Source organism: Spermophilus citellus (assembly GCF_964194105.1).
Source record: "Spermophilus citellus genome assembly, chromosome: X".
Lineage (NCBI taxonomy): Eukaryota > Metazoa > Chordata > Mammalia > Rodentia > Sciuridae > Spermophilus > Spermophilus citellus.
In genome coordinates this window covers 66610208-66625689 of record NC_138190.1, presented here as the reverse complement: position 1 = coordinate 66625689, position 15482 = coordinate 66610208, and the positions used below count along the sequence as shown (strand labels likewise).

At 48.2% G+C, this 15482-nt stretch overlaps 1 protein-coding gene and 1 long non-coding RNA gene across 2 annotated transcripts in view; one reads left to right on the top strand and one right to left on the bottom strand.

The window, feature by feature from the left end:
- Window positions 1-13929, top strand: part of SLC16A2 (solute carrier family 16 member 2) — a 115678-nt gene extending 101749 nt beyond the window's left edge. Inside the window, exons 3-6 of the mRNA XM_081278023.1 lie at window positions 1810-2260; window positions 3415-3558; window positions 7930-8158; window positions 9890-13929. Of these exons, the coding sequence (XP_081134149.1) occupies window positions 1810-2260; window positions 3415-3558; window positions 7930-8158; window positions 9890-10110 (1045 nt within the window). The 3' untranslated portion in view covers window positions 10111-13929. The remainder of the gene's footprint in view (window positions 1-1809; window positions 2261-3414; window positions 3559-7929; window positions 8159-9889) is intronic.
- On the bottom strand, window positions 13010-15180 carry LOC308639739. Its single transcript, XR_014020114.1, has 3 exons — window positions 14781-15180; window positions 13953-14112; window positions 13010-13135 (listed from the first exon to the last, which is right to left on the bottom strand). It is a non-coding gene; the product is annotated as an uncharacterized lncRNA (long non-coding RNA).
- Window positions 15181-15482: the final 302 nt, after the last annotated feature.

Below are 15482 nucleotides of genomic sequence, written 5' to 3'. Positions count from 1 at the left end.
GAAGACTGGGTCTATCTCTAGGGAAGAACTGCCTGGCCAAGAAGAGTATTGGGTAATAAAGTGGCCAGATAAGAACTCTTGCAAAATATATGGAGGCATCAAAAGGGAAACAAAACTCTTCACCAGGTTGTGCCAATATTGTCTGGGGGCAGATGACCGGCCAAGCTGACCTTCCCATGGCCTTTCCCCTTCTGACACTTTGCCTTCTGTTACAGAGGCTTATGGCCACAACAGAGCCTAAGGGTTTTAAGGCAGGACCTGTCTTACTTGGCCAGGCCCACAACTTCTTTGAGGCTACACTTTCTTTCAAGCAGCCATTCAACTCTGGGAGAACTAATAAATACCATGTCCAGAAAGATAGGCAGGACTCTGGAAATTAAAGGGACTCCTTACCCTGTTATATCCATGGATGTCGTCCAGGACCTAGGGTTTCTGGACCTTGGGAAGAGTTGGGGAGTGGCTGTCTCTCAAATCATCAGCCATTCTCTGAAATACTAAGGTCCCTGAATGTGGAGAAAGACATTGAAGAATCCTATGGAAGTTTCAGCCTTCAAGGATTTTGGTTCCTTGCAGACCTTTGTTGTTACTTGGAATAAAGCTTTGGCCACCAGCCAAAGTGGTGTCTAGGTGAGCAGTAGTCATGACCAGTTCCATGTCATCCAGAGGAACTCAGAGCTCTGACTGAGATAACAGGAAGGATGACTTGGAGCTCTAGCCACAAGTAGAACCATTTTTCCACTGGTTGTGAAGCCATCCAGAAATGTTCTTACAGAAAGAGCAAATGGGGTAGGGCATCAGGGGCAAAACTGCTTTAAGGCATTGACTTAACTCCCTGTAGCCCCTTATATAGCCTTTGCATAGGCTGGTTATGGCTTTGTTTTGAACAACTATGTTTGCTAGGGTGCTGCAATTCATGCTAGATACGCAAAGACCTGTACTCAAGTCCAAGCATTATTGATCCCCAGTTACATTACCTTGGGTAAATCACCTCTCTGAGCATCTGCCTCCTCACTTGCAAAATGGGGATCAGAAGGCCCAATTCCTTTGGTGCAACCACTCTGGAAAGCAGTATGGAGATTTCTCAAAAAACTAGGAATGGAACCACCATTTGACCCAGCTATTACACTTTCAGTATATAGCCAAAGAATTTTGAAGTCAGTGTACTATAGTGATGCAGCCACATCAATGTTTATATCAGCTCAAATCACAATAGCTAAGTCATGGTGCCAACTTAAGTGCCTTCAACAGATGGATGGATAAAGAAAATGTGGTATATATACACAATGGAGTATTACTCAGCCATAAGGAAGAATGACTTTATGTCATCTGCCAGTAAGTGGATGGATTTGGAGACTATCCTGCTACGAGAAGTAAGCCAGTCCCCAAAAACCAAAGGTTGAATGTTGGGGTGAGGTGAAGAATAGAAGTATAATATATTACACAAAGGGGAATAAAAGGAAGGGAGGGGGGATAGGAAAAGGAAAGACAGTGGAATTAATTTGACATAATTTTCCCATGTACATGTATGAAAACATCATAGTGAATCCCACCATCATGTACATCCATAAGAATAGGATCCTAACTAGAATAAGATATATCCCATGCTTGTATAATTGTATCAAAATGGATTCTACTGTCATGTATAATTTAAAAAAAAACAGTAAATAAAAAAAGAAGGCCCAATTCCTTGCCTGCTCTGAGGGTCAATGGCAAGTGGGGTTTGGGTTAAGGGATGGAGGTCTCAAGAGGCCAAACTGGGGAAGCAGATGGTCAGGCTGCTGAGGATAGCTCTCTGTCTCTCTCCCACAGCTCCCTAAGCCTGCGCTACTTCACCTATGGAATTCTGTTTGGTTGTGGCTGTTCCTTCGCCTTTCAGCCATCCCTCGTCATCCTGGGCCACTACTTCCAACGCCGCCTGGGTCTGGCCAATGGTGTGGTGTCTGCTGGGAGTAGCATCTTCTCCATGTCCTTCCCCTTCCTCATCAAAATGCTGGGGGATAAGATCAAGCTGGCCCAAACCTTCCAGGTGCTGAGTACCTTCATGTTTGTTCTTATGCTGCTCTCACTTACCTACCGGCCCCTCCTGCCCAGCTCCCAGGACACCCCAAGCAAGAGAGGTGTCCGCACCTTGCACCAGCGCTTTCTGGCTCAGCTCAGGAAGTACTTCAACATGAGAGTGTTCCGCCAACGCACTTACCGCATCTGGGCCTTTGGGATTGCTGCTGCTGCCCTGGGCTACTTCGTTCCTTATGTACACCTGGTGAGGAAGACCTGCCCTAAACCTGCCTGGAGTCCAGAGGGTAGGGGTGGGGGATACTGAAAGGGCAAAGCTGAGACATTTGGAAAAAGAAACAGAACAGTGGTTGGAGATAACCAGAGAGGGACAGAGCACAGATCAAGGGAGCACCCCAAAGGAAAATGGGGGGAGTTCCTTATGGAAAGGTCCATACATTATGGTTTCCCTCACAGTGAAAAAAAATTAGACAAAAAAGCCTGGTTGTCAATAAAATATTAAATAAATAAAAATAAGATGCAAAAACAATTAGACATATTTTGGGGAGATAAGCAGATTGGGATATAGGAGACTGGCCCAGATGGTCTGACAGAGTTTTCTTTTTTTAAAAAACTATTTTTTAAAAATACTTTTTAGTTGTAGATGGACACAATATCTTTATTTATTTTTATGTGGTGCTGAGGATCGAACCCAGTGCCTCACACATGTGAAGTGGGCGCTCTACCACTGAGCTACAGCCCCAGCCCCTGAGAGAGTTTTCTACGACTGTGTGGAATGCTGGTCTTTGTGGTCACATGATTTTGTTTAGAAAATAGCACATATTAGATCTAACTTCATGATGTGTAGTAACCTCTTTAAGGTAATAACAAATCCTGCATTAAAATAACCCATTCAGCTTTGTTTACTCCAGCATTCACTAAACTTCTATGCCACAGAACTTTCAGTTGTAATCTAGTTGTTATCCTCCATAGACTGTTTCTTAAAACATGCTTTAGAAGAGTTACCTGGAAGTTGGTAGATTATTCTCTCCTGGTGACTGGATACTGTTCCAGCTGTCAGTGTTGGGTCAGGGAATGAGGAGATTACAGAGGAACACTTGGGTTTTCTCAGTTGTAGAGGTTGTGTTGTGTCCTACCAGGGCCTAGAAGGGGCTTGGAGATACCCACCTTCCTTGGCTGTTTCTCAGAAGCCCAACATCCAGATGACTGAGAGATAAACAGCCTTTTGGGCTGTTATAAGCAGGTAGAAAATTTGTCTTGGAGCCAGGGGTACAGGGAGAGGACTACAGGAGGAGCTCTTGTCCTATTCCAGGAAAGTGAGCAGTAGAGAGTCCTGAATATGCCAACAGTCAGCTTTTCTTCCACCTCGTGTTCTGAGGGTCCTGGTGTCCTGCTTTTCAGATGAAGTATGTGGAAGAGGAGTTCTTGGAAATCAAGGAGACCTGGGTGCTCTTGGTGTGTATCGGGGCTACCTCAGGCCTTGGGCGTCTTGTGTCAGGCCATGTCAGTGACTCCATTCCTGGACTTAAAAAGATCTACTTGCAGGTGAGTGTGACCATATGTACACTGTGAGGAAGAATAGCCTGCCACAGGTTATCTCTAGGCTTTGGAATAGATTGGTAGGGTGTGCCGCTGCAGTTCCCTGGGCCCTTGTGTGACACAAGAAAGTCAATCCAATTCTCTGAGCCTCAGTTTCCCTTGTTTTCAAGCAAAAGCAATCATCCTTGTTATGCTTCCTTTATCAAGATGGAATGTGTACCCAGTAAAATCAGTGTATATGGAAACTTTTAGAACATTTTACAGGCATTTTAAAAAATTAATAATAGCTGTTCATCTGAAAACAAGAAACTGAGGCCGGAAGTTAAATGCAGACCCAGTAAGGACTGATTTCATTGCTACCGTACACTCTCTTGGAGGACTGTAGGCAACTATAACACTCTGTATGACCCAGCATCTCTCTCCTCTAGGCCCAGGCTCAAGCCTATCATGTCTCATACTTCCAGAGCTACTTGGCATCAAGCACTGGTTCTCTTCCTCTCTCTGGTATTAGGGATTGAACCCAGGGGTGCTCTACTACTGAGTTACATCACCAACCCTGCTAGCCACTCCCCCCCCCCCGGCTTTTTGGTACTAGGGATTGAACCCAGAGGTGCTTTGCCACTGAACTATATCCACAGCCCTTTTTATTTTTTATTCTGAGACAGGATCTTGCTAAGCTGCCGAGGCTGGTCTTGAACTTGTGATTCTCCTGCTTTAGCCTCCCAAGTTGCTGAGATTACAGGTGTGTGCCACTGTGCCTGCCCAAGCAATGGTTCTCAATTGCCATCCTCTCAGTGGAAATCAAAAACAAAAGGCCAGAAAAGGCCAGACCTCACTTCCCCTCTTTAGTCCTCACTGTACTAATTTATGCAATGAGATAATTCTTTGCTTTCCTATCTCACCTTACAGGTGAGGATCAAAAGAAATGCAGTATTACCAGGTTTTAATCCTTCTGACAGTGACATAGTTTCCTCATATTGTGGGCAGCAGAAACATGGATGCTCCAAAGGCCACTTTCTGTGTGCACTGGGCCCTGTTTTGATTCAAATACAGACTACTACTACTCAGGTTGTCTGTCTTTGGCTGGCTGGCAGCAATAATGTCTTCCTGATCTGTCTCATGCTTTTTGCTCCTATAGATGGTCTTATCAGAAGGTTCCTAAGTGTGGAACCCTGTGGGAAGGGCAAAGGCAGCCCCAAGAAACAAATAGTCATGAATTATCCATCCAGAAGGTGGTTGTGTTTGGACTGAACGCCTGGGAAAGCCCTAAGGGCACTTCCAAGGGGCTCTGAAGATACTAACAGCAGGGATTTATCTGTCCCAAGTGTGTTCCTAAATACCCTCAGTTGTTTTGGATAAGGGCATGATTAATTTTTTCCTGTTGTGTTTAATTCCTGTTAGTTTGAGAGATCTGGCCAATCTTCTTTGCCAGAGCTGTAGATGCCCTTCGTGTCCAGCCAGGCTAAATTCTCATGGCACTGATGGAGAAACTGAGGGAAAGGCTTCTCAGACAGTAATGGCAGAGCTGAACTCCTGTGAAGCACTCATATCACACCTTACCCTAAGTGACGGATGACAGAGTCAAGTTTCAGAAATAATAATTGACTTGACCAAGGTCAAACGAAGAGCCTATGATTGGGATTATGAAATTTTGAATTTCTGTGCAAATATCAGCAAGTGCTTTATCTGGGTGGCTTTCTGCATTAGGAATATGCATGCTCTTCCAGCCTCTTTCACAAGCCCCCACTCGCCATGGGTCTTCCCTGCCACTATTAGCCAAGATGCCAAAGGGTTCTGGAAATCAGAGTAATCTGGCACTGAGCCAGGGCTTTATCTTGAGGAGAGGCAGCAGCCCCTGTCTAGCCATATAGCTCACATGCTTCTCATTATAGTCTGCAGGAGAGAGATGAGGCCCCAGCAGCTTTTGCTTTCTGTTGTACAGCAGGATTTCCAAGGGACTGGGAAGCATTGCTGGATGGAGGCCAAGTTAGGCTGGAATTCAGTGTTTCTGCTAACTTTTCCCACCCTCTGCTCCTGCTCCTTTTCCTTAGTCTTACTTGACCCAGTTTTACCATTTAAAATAATATAAAACAATCTTAGAACATTATAGTTGAAACACATCTTCATCAACTTATAGTTCAACTCTTTCATTTTGCAAACTGAGTGTTTCAGGCCAAGAGCACAAGACAATGGATAAACTGCTCCTTTCTCTTGAGTTTCTCAAGAGACTCCATCACAGGATTTTTTTTTTTTTTTTGTCTCTGGGTCAGATGCAGGAGAGAAAAGGAGGATATACAGCCTCAGGTTCTGAAAAACCACCCATTAGACCCTGTGGTTCTTACTATTCGTGAAGACGGGCATACATGCCTGGCATCTAGCCTCTGCACGGTTTGTTGGCAAGGAAATGGTGACAACCTGCAAGAGAGCCCCACATTGGGCCAGTTCTTGAGGCCTAATTCCCAGTTCCAAGAGGGATTTTTTTTTAATTTCCAAACTTTGGCAAGGCCTCCTAGAGGATGTTAAGAGGCATCTAGATACAATAGGTAGCAATTAGAGCTGATTAAAATCAGTTAATGCCATCCTTTGTGTTATATAATGGTATTAACTCTTAATTACCATAATGGGCTTGGTTGATAGGTGGATCTGGTTTTATCTCATAGTTGTGTGTGAAGCTGGAGTGTCTCCTGTTCTTATTCCTAAATTCTGCCTACCTACCTCAAAACAATCTGGTCAAGTTCAAAGTTTCCCCAACAAAGAGATGTCCTCAGATGGCATTATCCTCTCAAAAACCCAACTAATCCACCTAAAAAACCCACTGTGAGCAACAATACAGAAAATCTTTTTTTTCTTTGTAGATATGAGGATTGAACCCAGGGGCACCTACCACCCAGAAACATTCCCAGCCTTTGTTTTCTGGGTTTTGTCGTCCCCCCCCCCTTCGGGGAGCCACACCCCCAGTCCCATTTTGTTTTTTATTCAGCAGAGACAGGGTCTTACTGAATTGCTTAGCATCTCCATTGCTGAGGCTAGCTTTGAACTTGCAATCCTCCTATCACAGCCTCTCAAGCCTCTGGGATTACAGGCATGCGCCACAGTGCCTGGCCTCCCCCAGCCTTTATTTTTACTTTTTGAGACAGGGTCTCTCTAAATTGCTGAGGCTGGCCTCCCACTTGCAATCTTCCTGTCTCAGCCTCCTGAGTCTCTGGAATTACAGGCATGCTCACCACACCTGGCTGCAACACAAAAAATCTTTAGAGCCTTAAACAGACTTGACCTCCACTCCTCCCACAAGTTCCTGGGCAAATTGGCCTGCTTATTGACCAACTACGAACTATTGGCAAATCTTTGGGCCTCTTAAGCCCTTAGTAAACAGATCAGGTCTTAGCCTTGGCCCTGGGATAACCTGACTCTGCTGGCTGCAGAGATTGGTGGAGGGGCAGGCAGTGCTCCTTTCTCTGCCTGCAGCCAAGGTCTTCAGTCAACTTCACAGACACAAGTTGCAAATGACCTTTATCAAAAGATCGGCTGTGTTTCCTGTGGCCCTTCTCTGTTGAGAGAGAAAAACCAGCCATTGCAAAGTGATTGTCTTTGTTTTGGAGTCAATTTTTTTTCTCAGCCCAAAAGAAGGCCCAGAATAGTCAGTGCTCCTGGTCTGGATTTAAGCTTCCTAGACACCCACCTACTAGCTTAGTTTTCCTGAAAGGCCCCTTTGTCGCCTTCTCAGGGTGTCCAGCCAAGCCCAGAGGCCCCCAGGGACATGCTGCCTGAGGTGTTTGAGACAGGCGATGTGTCGCATATCCTAAAGCATAAGGAACCTGGGTGAACCCCCTAATGGTTTCTTTCATGTCAAGGTGTTTTCTAAAATCTACCCCCACCAAAATGGGCATTGGCTCCTTCCACATTTTAGAAAGCCATACCTTTCTTTGTATCCCCTATCTAGTCATTGTGCAAGCCATCGTCCCTCTTCCCCTTCCTTTTCCCATACTTTACTTGAATCTGAGAATATCAATGTGACCTGATCCCAGGTCCTGATACCTGAGACACTCAGACATAGGCTCAGAAAGAAGAAACAGCATTCCCTTTATCTCAGGATCCAATGCAAAGACAAACTTCTTGAGGCTAGGGGCCATGTCCTCCCTTTCTTTAGTCCTGCTAGATTCAGTTAAGTTGGGGCTCTCACAAAGACTTTGAACCCTTCATTGAAGAACTTAGAAGGGGCCTGAGTAACTACTTAATCCAACTGCTGTCCTTGTTGACACCCTGCTTCCCCCAACCCATTTTATAGATGGTAGAAATGAAGATCTGAAAAAGGACATGTTATGTGCTATGTGGTCTTGCCTGGTAGCACAACATGACCACAGGCCCTTGCTCCCCTAGGTCCTCTCCTTCCTGCTCCTGGGCCTGATGTCTATGATGATTCCCCTGTGCCGGGACTTCGGGGGCCTCATCGTTGTCTGCCTCTTCCTGGGCCTGTGCGATGGCTTCTTCATCACCATCATGGCCCCCATCGCATTTGAGCTGGTGGGCCCAATGCAGGCCTCACAGGCCATTGGCTACCTCCTGGGCATGATGGCCCTGCCGATGATTGCTGGGCCCCCCATTGCAGGTGAGGTTGATTTCCAGGGAGGGCATGAGTCAGAGACCTGTTTTCCATAGGCTCTATCTCTGTTTAAGGTCCCCTTTCCTCATATTTTCTGCATAAGCAGCCTTGTCAGAGTACATGAAACCCCTTACCACCATTGGTGAAGGAGATTAAACACAGTACACAGGCATGGATTCATTTGGGGGGGATGGGTTTTCCATGGTGGTATTTCAGTGGGGTTTTACTATAGTCAGCATGGCTCCTTCCAGGAAAGTAGAGGGAAAAATGGGTTTGACCTTCTTGACCATTCTATTTGTCCAGTGTTTTCTTGCTCTCCTCACAGTTAAGTGATTATTTAAGGTAGTCGAGTAAAAGAGGTAGGGAAAAAAAGAAAGCTGGCCCTAGTTTTATTAAAACTTTGAGATGTCCTTCTCTTTCTCCTCCTCTACTGGCTTAAGAATTAAACTTATTAAGGAAACATCCCAAGACTGAGCCAGTGAGGTTCACCTCCAGCAGGCAGCAGGCAAAGTGCTGGTGTGCCATTTTTCAGCACTCCTAGTTTCTCCCTCCATCCTCCCAGGAGAGCACTGTTGGTAACCAAGGGAACATAAGAAATAAGAAACCCAATGAAAAGAGAAGTTCATTTCCTTTCTAGGGTTTTATTACAAACACTGATTCATGGGTTAGCCTCCCCTAAGTTGGTCAAATGGGCTAATTCAACAAATACTCCTTGAACACCAATTATGTACAAGGTGTTGTGAGGGTGCCATGTGACAGTGGCAAAAGGTTTCATTCAGGCTCTTGTGCAACAGTCACACTGCCTACTGGGGGAGGGTAGACTCTATCCAGTCCCTGATGGCAACAGTAGTCCAGAATCCACAACTCTTTCCCTTTTTCTTTTTTTTTTTTTTTTGAGAGAGTGAGAGAGGGGAGAGAGAATTTTTAATATTTATTTTTTAGTTCTCGGCGGACACAACATCTTTGTATGTGGTGCTGAGGATCGAACCCGGGCCGCACACATGCCAGGCGAGCGCGCTACCGCTTGAGCCACATCCCCAGCCCCTCTTTCCCTTTTTCTTATCTCCTGAGTAAGCAAAGGGACAAGGGCATCCTTGCCTTTGCTTCTGGGCTCATCCTCCTTATGAGGTAGCTCATGTTAGCTTCTGGAGGTGAACAGGAAGAGGCCTTGCATCCCATGCCAAACACATCCATGGTATTGGCAGCTTAATGGAAGCCAGAGGGGCCAACCATATCTATAACTGAAAAAAAAAGACATGTGTGACTTCTTCCTAGGGGAACTGGAACTTCAGAGAAAGGGAACCTCAGAGAAAAAGTAAATAGGGACTCAGCTAAATTTTTCCATGAGAATAAATGGGAGTAGGGGTGGGGAATATCACTGTGAACAGAGACAAGGCTTGGCCTTCCTTCCTTGGAATTATTTTAAACTAGATTCCCTCCTAACACCATCCCTAGGAGTGACTGGAAGGTAGCTATAGCTTGATGAAAGTTACAAATGTGGAAATCTTAAGAAGGGCTTCATTCTCTCCTTTCACAATAAGCATTCAGCTCAAGGGCCCATAGCCCCATTACCTCAGGGAGGAACCACTTGCCTTTAAGTTGAGGGAACTCCCAAGTCAAGACAGTGCAGGCCAAGATTCTCTGGATAGGCACTGGGATGGCCCCTAGAAGAGGCAGAGAGCAACTTTGGGTGGTAGGGAAAAGCCGAGCTTGACTTGTGTCTCTTGACTGTTTCAGGCCTCCTCCGCAACTGTTTTGGGGACTACCATGTGGCCTTCTACTTTGCCGGTGTGCCCCCCATCATTGGGGCTGTAATCCTCTTCTTCGTCCCTCTCATGCATCAAAGGATGTTCAAGAAAGAGCAGAGGGATTCCAGCAAGGATAAGATGTTGGTCCCTGATCCAGACCCCAATGGGGAGCTGCTGCCAGGCTCCCCAAACCCCGAGGAACCAATCTAATGCCTCTTTTTTGCCATTGTGTGCTCCTCCCCAGCTCTTCCCCTTATCCCACCCTGCTCAGCATTTACATTTTTTGCCACCAGCACACTAGTTCCCAAACCTGTGCACACAGCATTTCAGCCACCTGACCATTCCCTTGGAGCCAAAGCTCTAGGTGTTCCAAACTCATTAACCAAATTTTCCCCATGAATGCCTTTAAACTTGCCAGGGCCCTTCTTCTCCCAGGAACTGGGAAAGCTTGAGATTTCCCCCTGGCCTTTGGAACCTCTCCATATACATTCTAACCCCTGGGGGAGGAGGATGATAGAACCTCCAGGCCCCAGCTTGTTAGTCGCCCACTAAAATTAACTGCCAAAGGTGCTACTGTGTCCCCAGGAGCCTAGTGGGAGAGACTCAAGCCTCTGATTACTGAGAAATTTATTGCCATTCATCCTTGGAAGCCATTTGGGTGGTGGGGGAAGGGAGGCAGAATGAGACAAGGAGCCTTGTTTAGTCTCACAAGTTCCTGAGGGCTGTGGCTTCCTGAGAGCTGTATACAGGTAGTATCCCCATGATATGGTTGGTTAACAGTCTGCTTCTCTCTTCCTTTCCTTTGATTTTTCTCTACTGCCTCCTTTCCATTCTTTTCCCTCTCAATTTCTTTTTATGATTGTCACAGATACATAGGTGCTTGGAGAAAGGAGGGACCCAGAGCTTGGGCCAATCAGCCTCATATTGGCTCAGTCCAGCCCTAACACTAGCATTAATCCCGTTCATCTCAGGCTGAGCCTCATCTCACTTTTTGGCTCAAGCTGATATAATCATAGACTGGAAGAGTAGAATATCACACAGGGAAAGGACCTTAAACACCACAGAGTTCCATGTTCCACCCACTGTTTTTTACAGATTTTCCAAGCCAATGCATTAACCTGGAGGCCTTCCCAGTCCCCCATCCTTGTATCCACCTGTCAAATGTGAAGAAACTCCTTTCATCTCAGCAGGCAGAGGAGGACTAAGGACAGTGAGTTGGCGTGGTGCAGGGAGGGCCAGTGGCTATTGACATAGTGAAAGACCAACTCCTCCATCTCTTAGTTTTCATGACAGGTCAATATTTCCACCTGGCCAGGACAGGAAATGGACTGTTTTAGGAAAAACCTCATTCAGAACCTGGATCCCCAAAGGTACAGGCAGCAGCTGAACACAGGGTTGGACAATTTCTTTTAGGAAGGGGAAGCCACCCTAGCTTTTACCACCCAGTGTTTTCCCCATGCTGGACATCCTGGGCGACTCTGCTTAGTGGGCATTAATGGTGCCAGGAAAGGTAGATTCTGGACCACCTTCTTCCCTCTGAAGTAGGTACCAGATGCTTCCCTATACCCAGGCTCTGCGCAACAATCTTACTGAAGAGCATTCCAGGTGCTCCTGGCTAGGGGCAGAGGGCTCTGCCAGGCTGTGTCCAGCTAGCACAGCTCACCTCATTAGGAGCTCAGCCTCTCTCTTCCCTCTGTTTTTGTGTCTCTTTCTCCCCTCTCTGGGCCTTTGTTATTGTGTTCCTGTCACCCAACCTTTCATCATCTTTTTGCCAGGCACCCCTGGCTGTCACTTGGAGCCAATAGTAATGTGCCACCCTAAACCAGGGTCATCCCACGGCCAGGAGGATGAGGTTGCCCTGAGGGGCTCCAAAGAAGACAATGGTCCCCACACATGAATTTTTCCGTTACAAACAGGCAGCTGGGGCATGGTTGGCCTCTGAAAGTTTCATTCAAGGCCAAAGTCTGAGCCCCCCCCACCTCTGCTGGTCCTAGTCCAGCTCTTATCAACTCCCTGAAGGAAAATCCACTGGTTCTTGGCTTTGTAAGTAGGAAAGGGTCTAGTTAGTAGCCTGTCAGCTCAAACATCAGTGGAACAGGAGAAGATGGACTGCAGGAGCCCTGTAACTCCTGAGAGAGACCATTGGAAATACTAGAGCAACAATGCCCCTGCTTCCATTCCTCCCTGCCCCGCCCCCACTGAGATGCTGGAGGGTGGTCCCGCAGGGTCTCCTTTGTTGCTCAAGACTGGATAGATTTTAAAAATCAGGCTGCCACCCACTTCTCTCCAGTTGAAGGAAAGATATTCACAGGTCCCAAATCTGCCTATTCAGGTGTCACTTAACATTGACAGGGCGTCAATTTACTTCTTCCACACATGTGCATGTGCATGTGTGGGCTTGTGTGCTTTTGGAGAGAATTGTTGGTTGGAAAAAGCAGCACAGTATTAATATTTAGAGTAGGATGCAGCCTCTTAAGCACCACAGTTAAACCTAGGAGAACGAACAAAATTTCAGAGCTTGAGACCTGGGACATTTAAATCCTCAAGGGGTTTGGAACAAAATAAACAGATCTAAAAGTTTGGTTTTGGTATGGATGTTGCCTACAAGGGTGAAATAGTCAACCTGGTTAACAGCAGGAAGTTTGGCTTCAGAACTGAAGCCTCATTCTAAATCAGATTTCTGCCAGGGTCTGTGCTCTCTGAAAGAGCGGACGTTTGAAAAGGAGAGGAGCTATATAAGGCTTTGGGTTTGGGTGGACTGTTTGAAACTTCATTTGCTAGGGAGCTCTGAAGTGGAAAAGTGGCTACTTTACAAAATGAGAACATGGTTACTGGCTGAGTCAGAGTAAAAGCCTGCCAAGGTCACCACCTTGCTATAAATGTGCCTTTCTGAAAATTGGCAATGACCTTAGCAATATTACAATTCAACCCCTTCTCTCTCCCTTATTGATAGGGAACCTGAAGAGATTAGTCTAGCTGGGTTACATAGCCCTTCAGTGACAGCCTGGAATGGAGGGTGATACAACAGAGAGACCTACAAGAATGATAAAACTAGGAGTAAACTTAAAGTCTCACTTGTCCATATTCTGCATTGAATTTAAGTGGGGAAATTGAGGCCTAGAGAAACGAAGGGCCTGCTGCAGGTTCACACAGTTCATCAGAACAAGACTTGAACTCAGGTAATTAACTTCCAGTCCAATCCAAACCCCTTGTTTGCTAGATGAAGACACTGGCCCTAGAAAGGAAAAAAAAGGACTCGTCCACTTCACTCAACCACATAGAAGCCCATTTCTAAAAGGGTGTCAGCAGGACCAGCTCTTAGTGGAAATAAAAGCTGAGCAGTGTGACTCTCGGCATACCCCATTGCTTCACAATTACTCTCATTCCCAATGTACACAAACTTTTGGTTTCTCCCTCCCATTCATTCTAGACCTTCAGGAAGCCTTGGCCTTGGAGGCTTCTTTCCACCAACTGCCTTTCTACTCTGAACACCAAGAGCAACCAATAAAGTCCATCTCCTTCTGGCTGTGCAATGGCCAAGACAGGGACAAAGAGAAGAGACTGGTTTCCTTTGGGAGTGGGTGGTTTACCACCCAGTTCTTAGCTATTGTTGTTTCTCCTCTGCTTAGTGCAGACACCCTCAGGCTGCCGGCCTCTTCATCTCCTCCCACTGAGGCTAATTACTTTGTCCATCTGCCAGGCCTCAGGCTCTCCCACCCAAGATCTGCTGCCCCTCCAGTCCCTCCCCCAGCAGCCCGAAGAGCTCAGTCTGTGTTTGATCACTCAGGATCGTTAGATTTCAAAGCTGTGGAATCCCATAATTTTTATGAGCATATGCTCTCCTCCAGGGCCTTTTCATGTCTGAAAAGGCAGCCAGAAGCTCCCTGCCACTTCTCCACAGTAGCACAGCAAGCCAGCTGACAGGGATTACAAATCCCGAGTGTCTGACAGCTGGTGCCCCATAGAGTGGGACTGGTTAGAGTAAGAACACTTGAAGCAAGTTCTGCAATTGTAGCGGAGACCCCAGAGGAACAAGGAAAGGGATTAGATACCCAGGAGGTTGAGGAGGCTGTTCTTCAAAGGCCCTTGATTCCTGCCTTTCAGCTCTCTCTAGTGGTCATCAGATACAGAGCTCCAGGCCTGGTTTTCATGTCTTTTCAGCAGTATTTCCTAGGAACCTGATGTGTGTCAGGCACTGCTAGAACCCAGGGACTTCAGGAATGGAATAAAAAAAAAAAGAAAGAAAGAAAAGAAACAGAATTAGAGACAACAATGTGAGGTAACACAAGAAGGAATTTGTACTTTCTTTTTCCAAAATATCTTCCTCCTCTGGGCCTTAGTGTCCTGGAGTATACCACCCCCCACCCCGGACGTCAAAACTCGGTCTACTTTGGGGCAGAGAGGGGACACCACGCCCCCACTCCCACCCAGGCGGGCGCGTCCCCTCCCCCCTGTGCTCCCCGAGACTGGCCTCCTGGGGGCCAGAGTCGCCCGGAAGAACAAATCTAGCTTCAGCGTCGGTTTCCTGCTGAGCCCAAGCCGGATAAAATTAGCCCATTGCTCACATCTAACAAGTGTCAGAGCCCCGTCCAGCTGGGGGAGGGGAGGCGGAGCCAGCCGGGCCTCTTTCGCGCCCGCCGCGGCCAGTGCCACCAGCCGACTGGCAGCACCTGTTGTGTGGCCCCTGCCCAGGGCCCCCTCGCTCCCCTGCTCCTGCCAGAGACTATGGCCCCAACCGACCTAGAAACCCGCGGGGCGACCCCTGCCCCCCTTTCCTACCCACCACACTCCCGCTCTATTTGCCCTCGAAGCCACACACCCCCCATCGAGGGGTGCTAATCGGTACCCTTCCCCCCCAGGTCCCCTGGCCCGCCCCGCACTCTGGGGATGCCTGGGATGGAGATGGGGCTGGGGACCCCGGCTGTGGCTCCTGGTCTTGCCGCTGGCTTCTGGTCACGTTGGGAGGGCAGCGGGGGGGGGGTGCACGGGGTTGCTGCCCCTCGGCGGGCCTCCCTCCGTTCCCCCATCGGGGAGGGGTGACCACCCGGGAGCCGCGCCACGGAGACGCATCTGCCCCTGCTACTCAGACGGGAATCCGGCCCGCCCAGGGGCAAGGGGCGGGAGAAGGGCAGGAGGAGCCAGTCTCCGCGCGCCAACTGGCCCGAGGGCCCGAGGGGTAGACGGCAGCTGCCCGCTAGCCCGGGCTCTGCTCCTCCTCGCTCCCCCACCGCCCGGCTCGTGCCACGGCCACCAGTGGCTGCAGCGGCGACGGCGCCCCAAACTCACTCCCGCCAGCAGGGCGACTACTACACGAGGCGCTCCCCTTGGGCCCCTGAGAGCCCCTTCCGAGGGCCTCCCTCCTCCCTCCACCCGAAAGCGCCGTCCCAAGGCCCCAAGGGTGAAGTCTGGCCGCTGCTAGCGAAGGGCCTACGTGAGCCCAGGCTCGAGGCCGCCAGGATGAGGGGCCTGGGGGCGGGGACCGCCCGGAGGAAACGCTCCTGCGGGGGCAGCCGTCCTCTGCCCTCCTTTCCGACCTCCAACGCTGGGCCCGCCCCGCGGGGCCGCCTGCTCTCTGAGGTCAG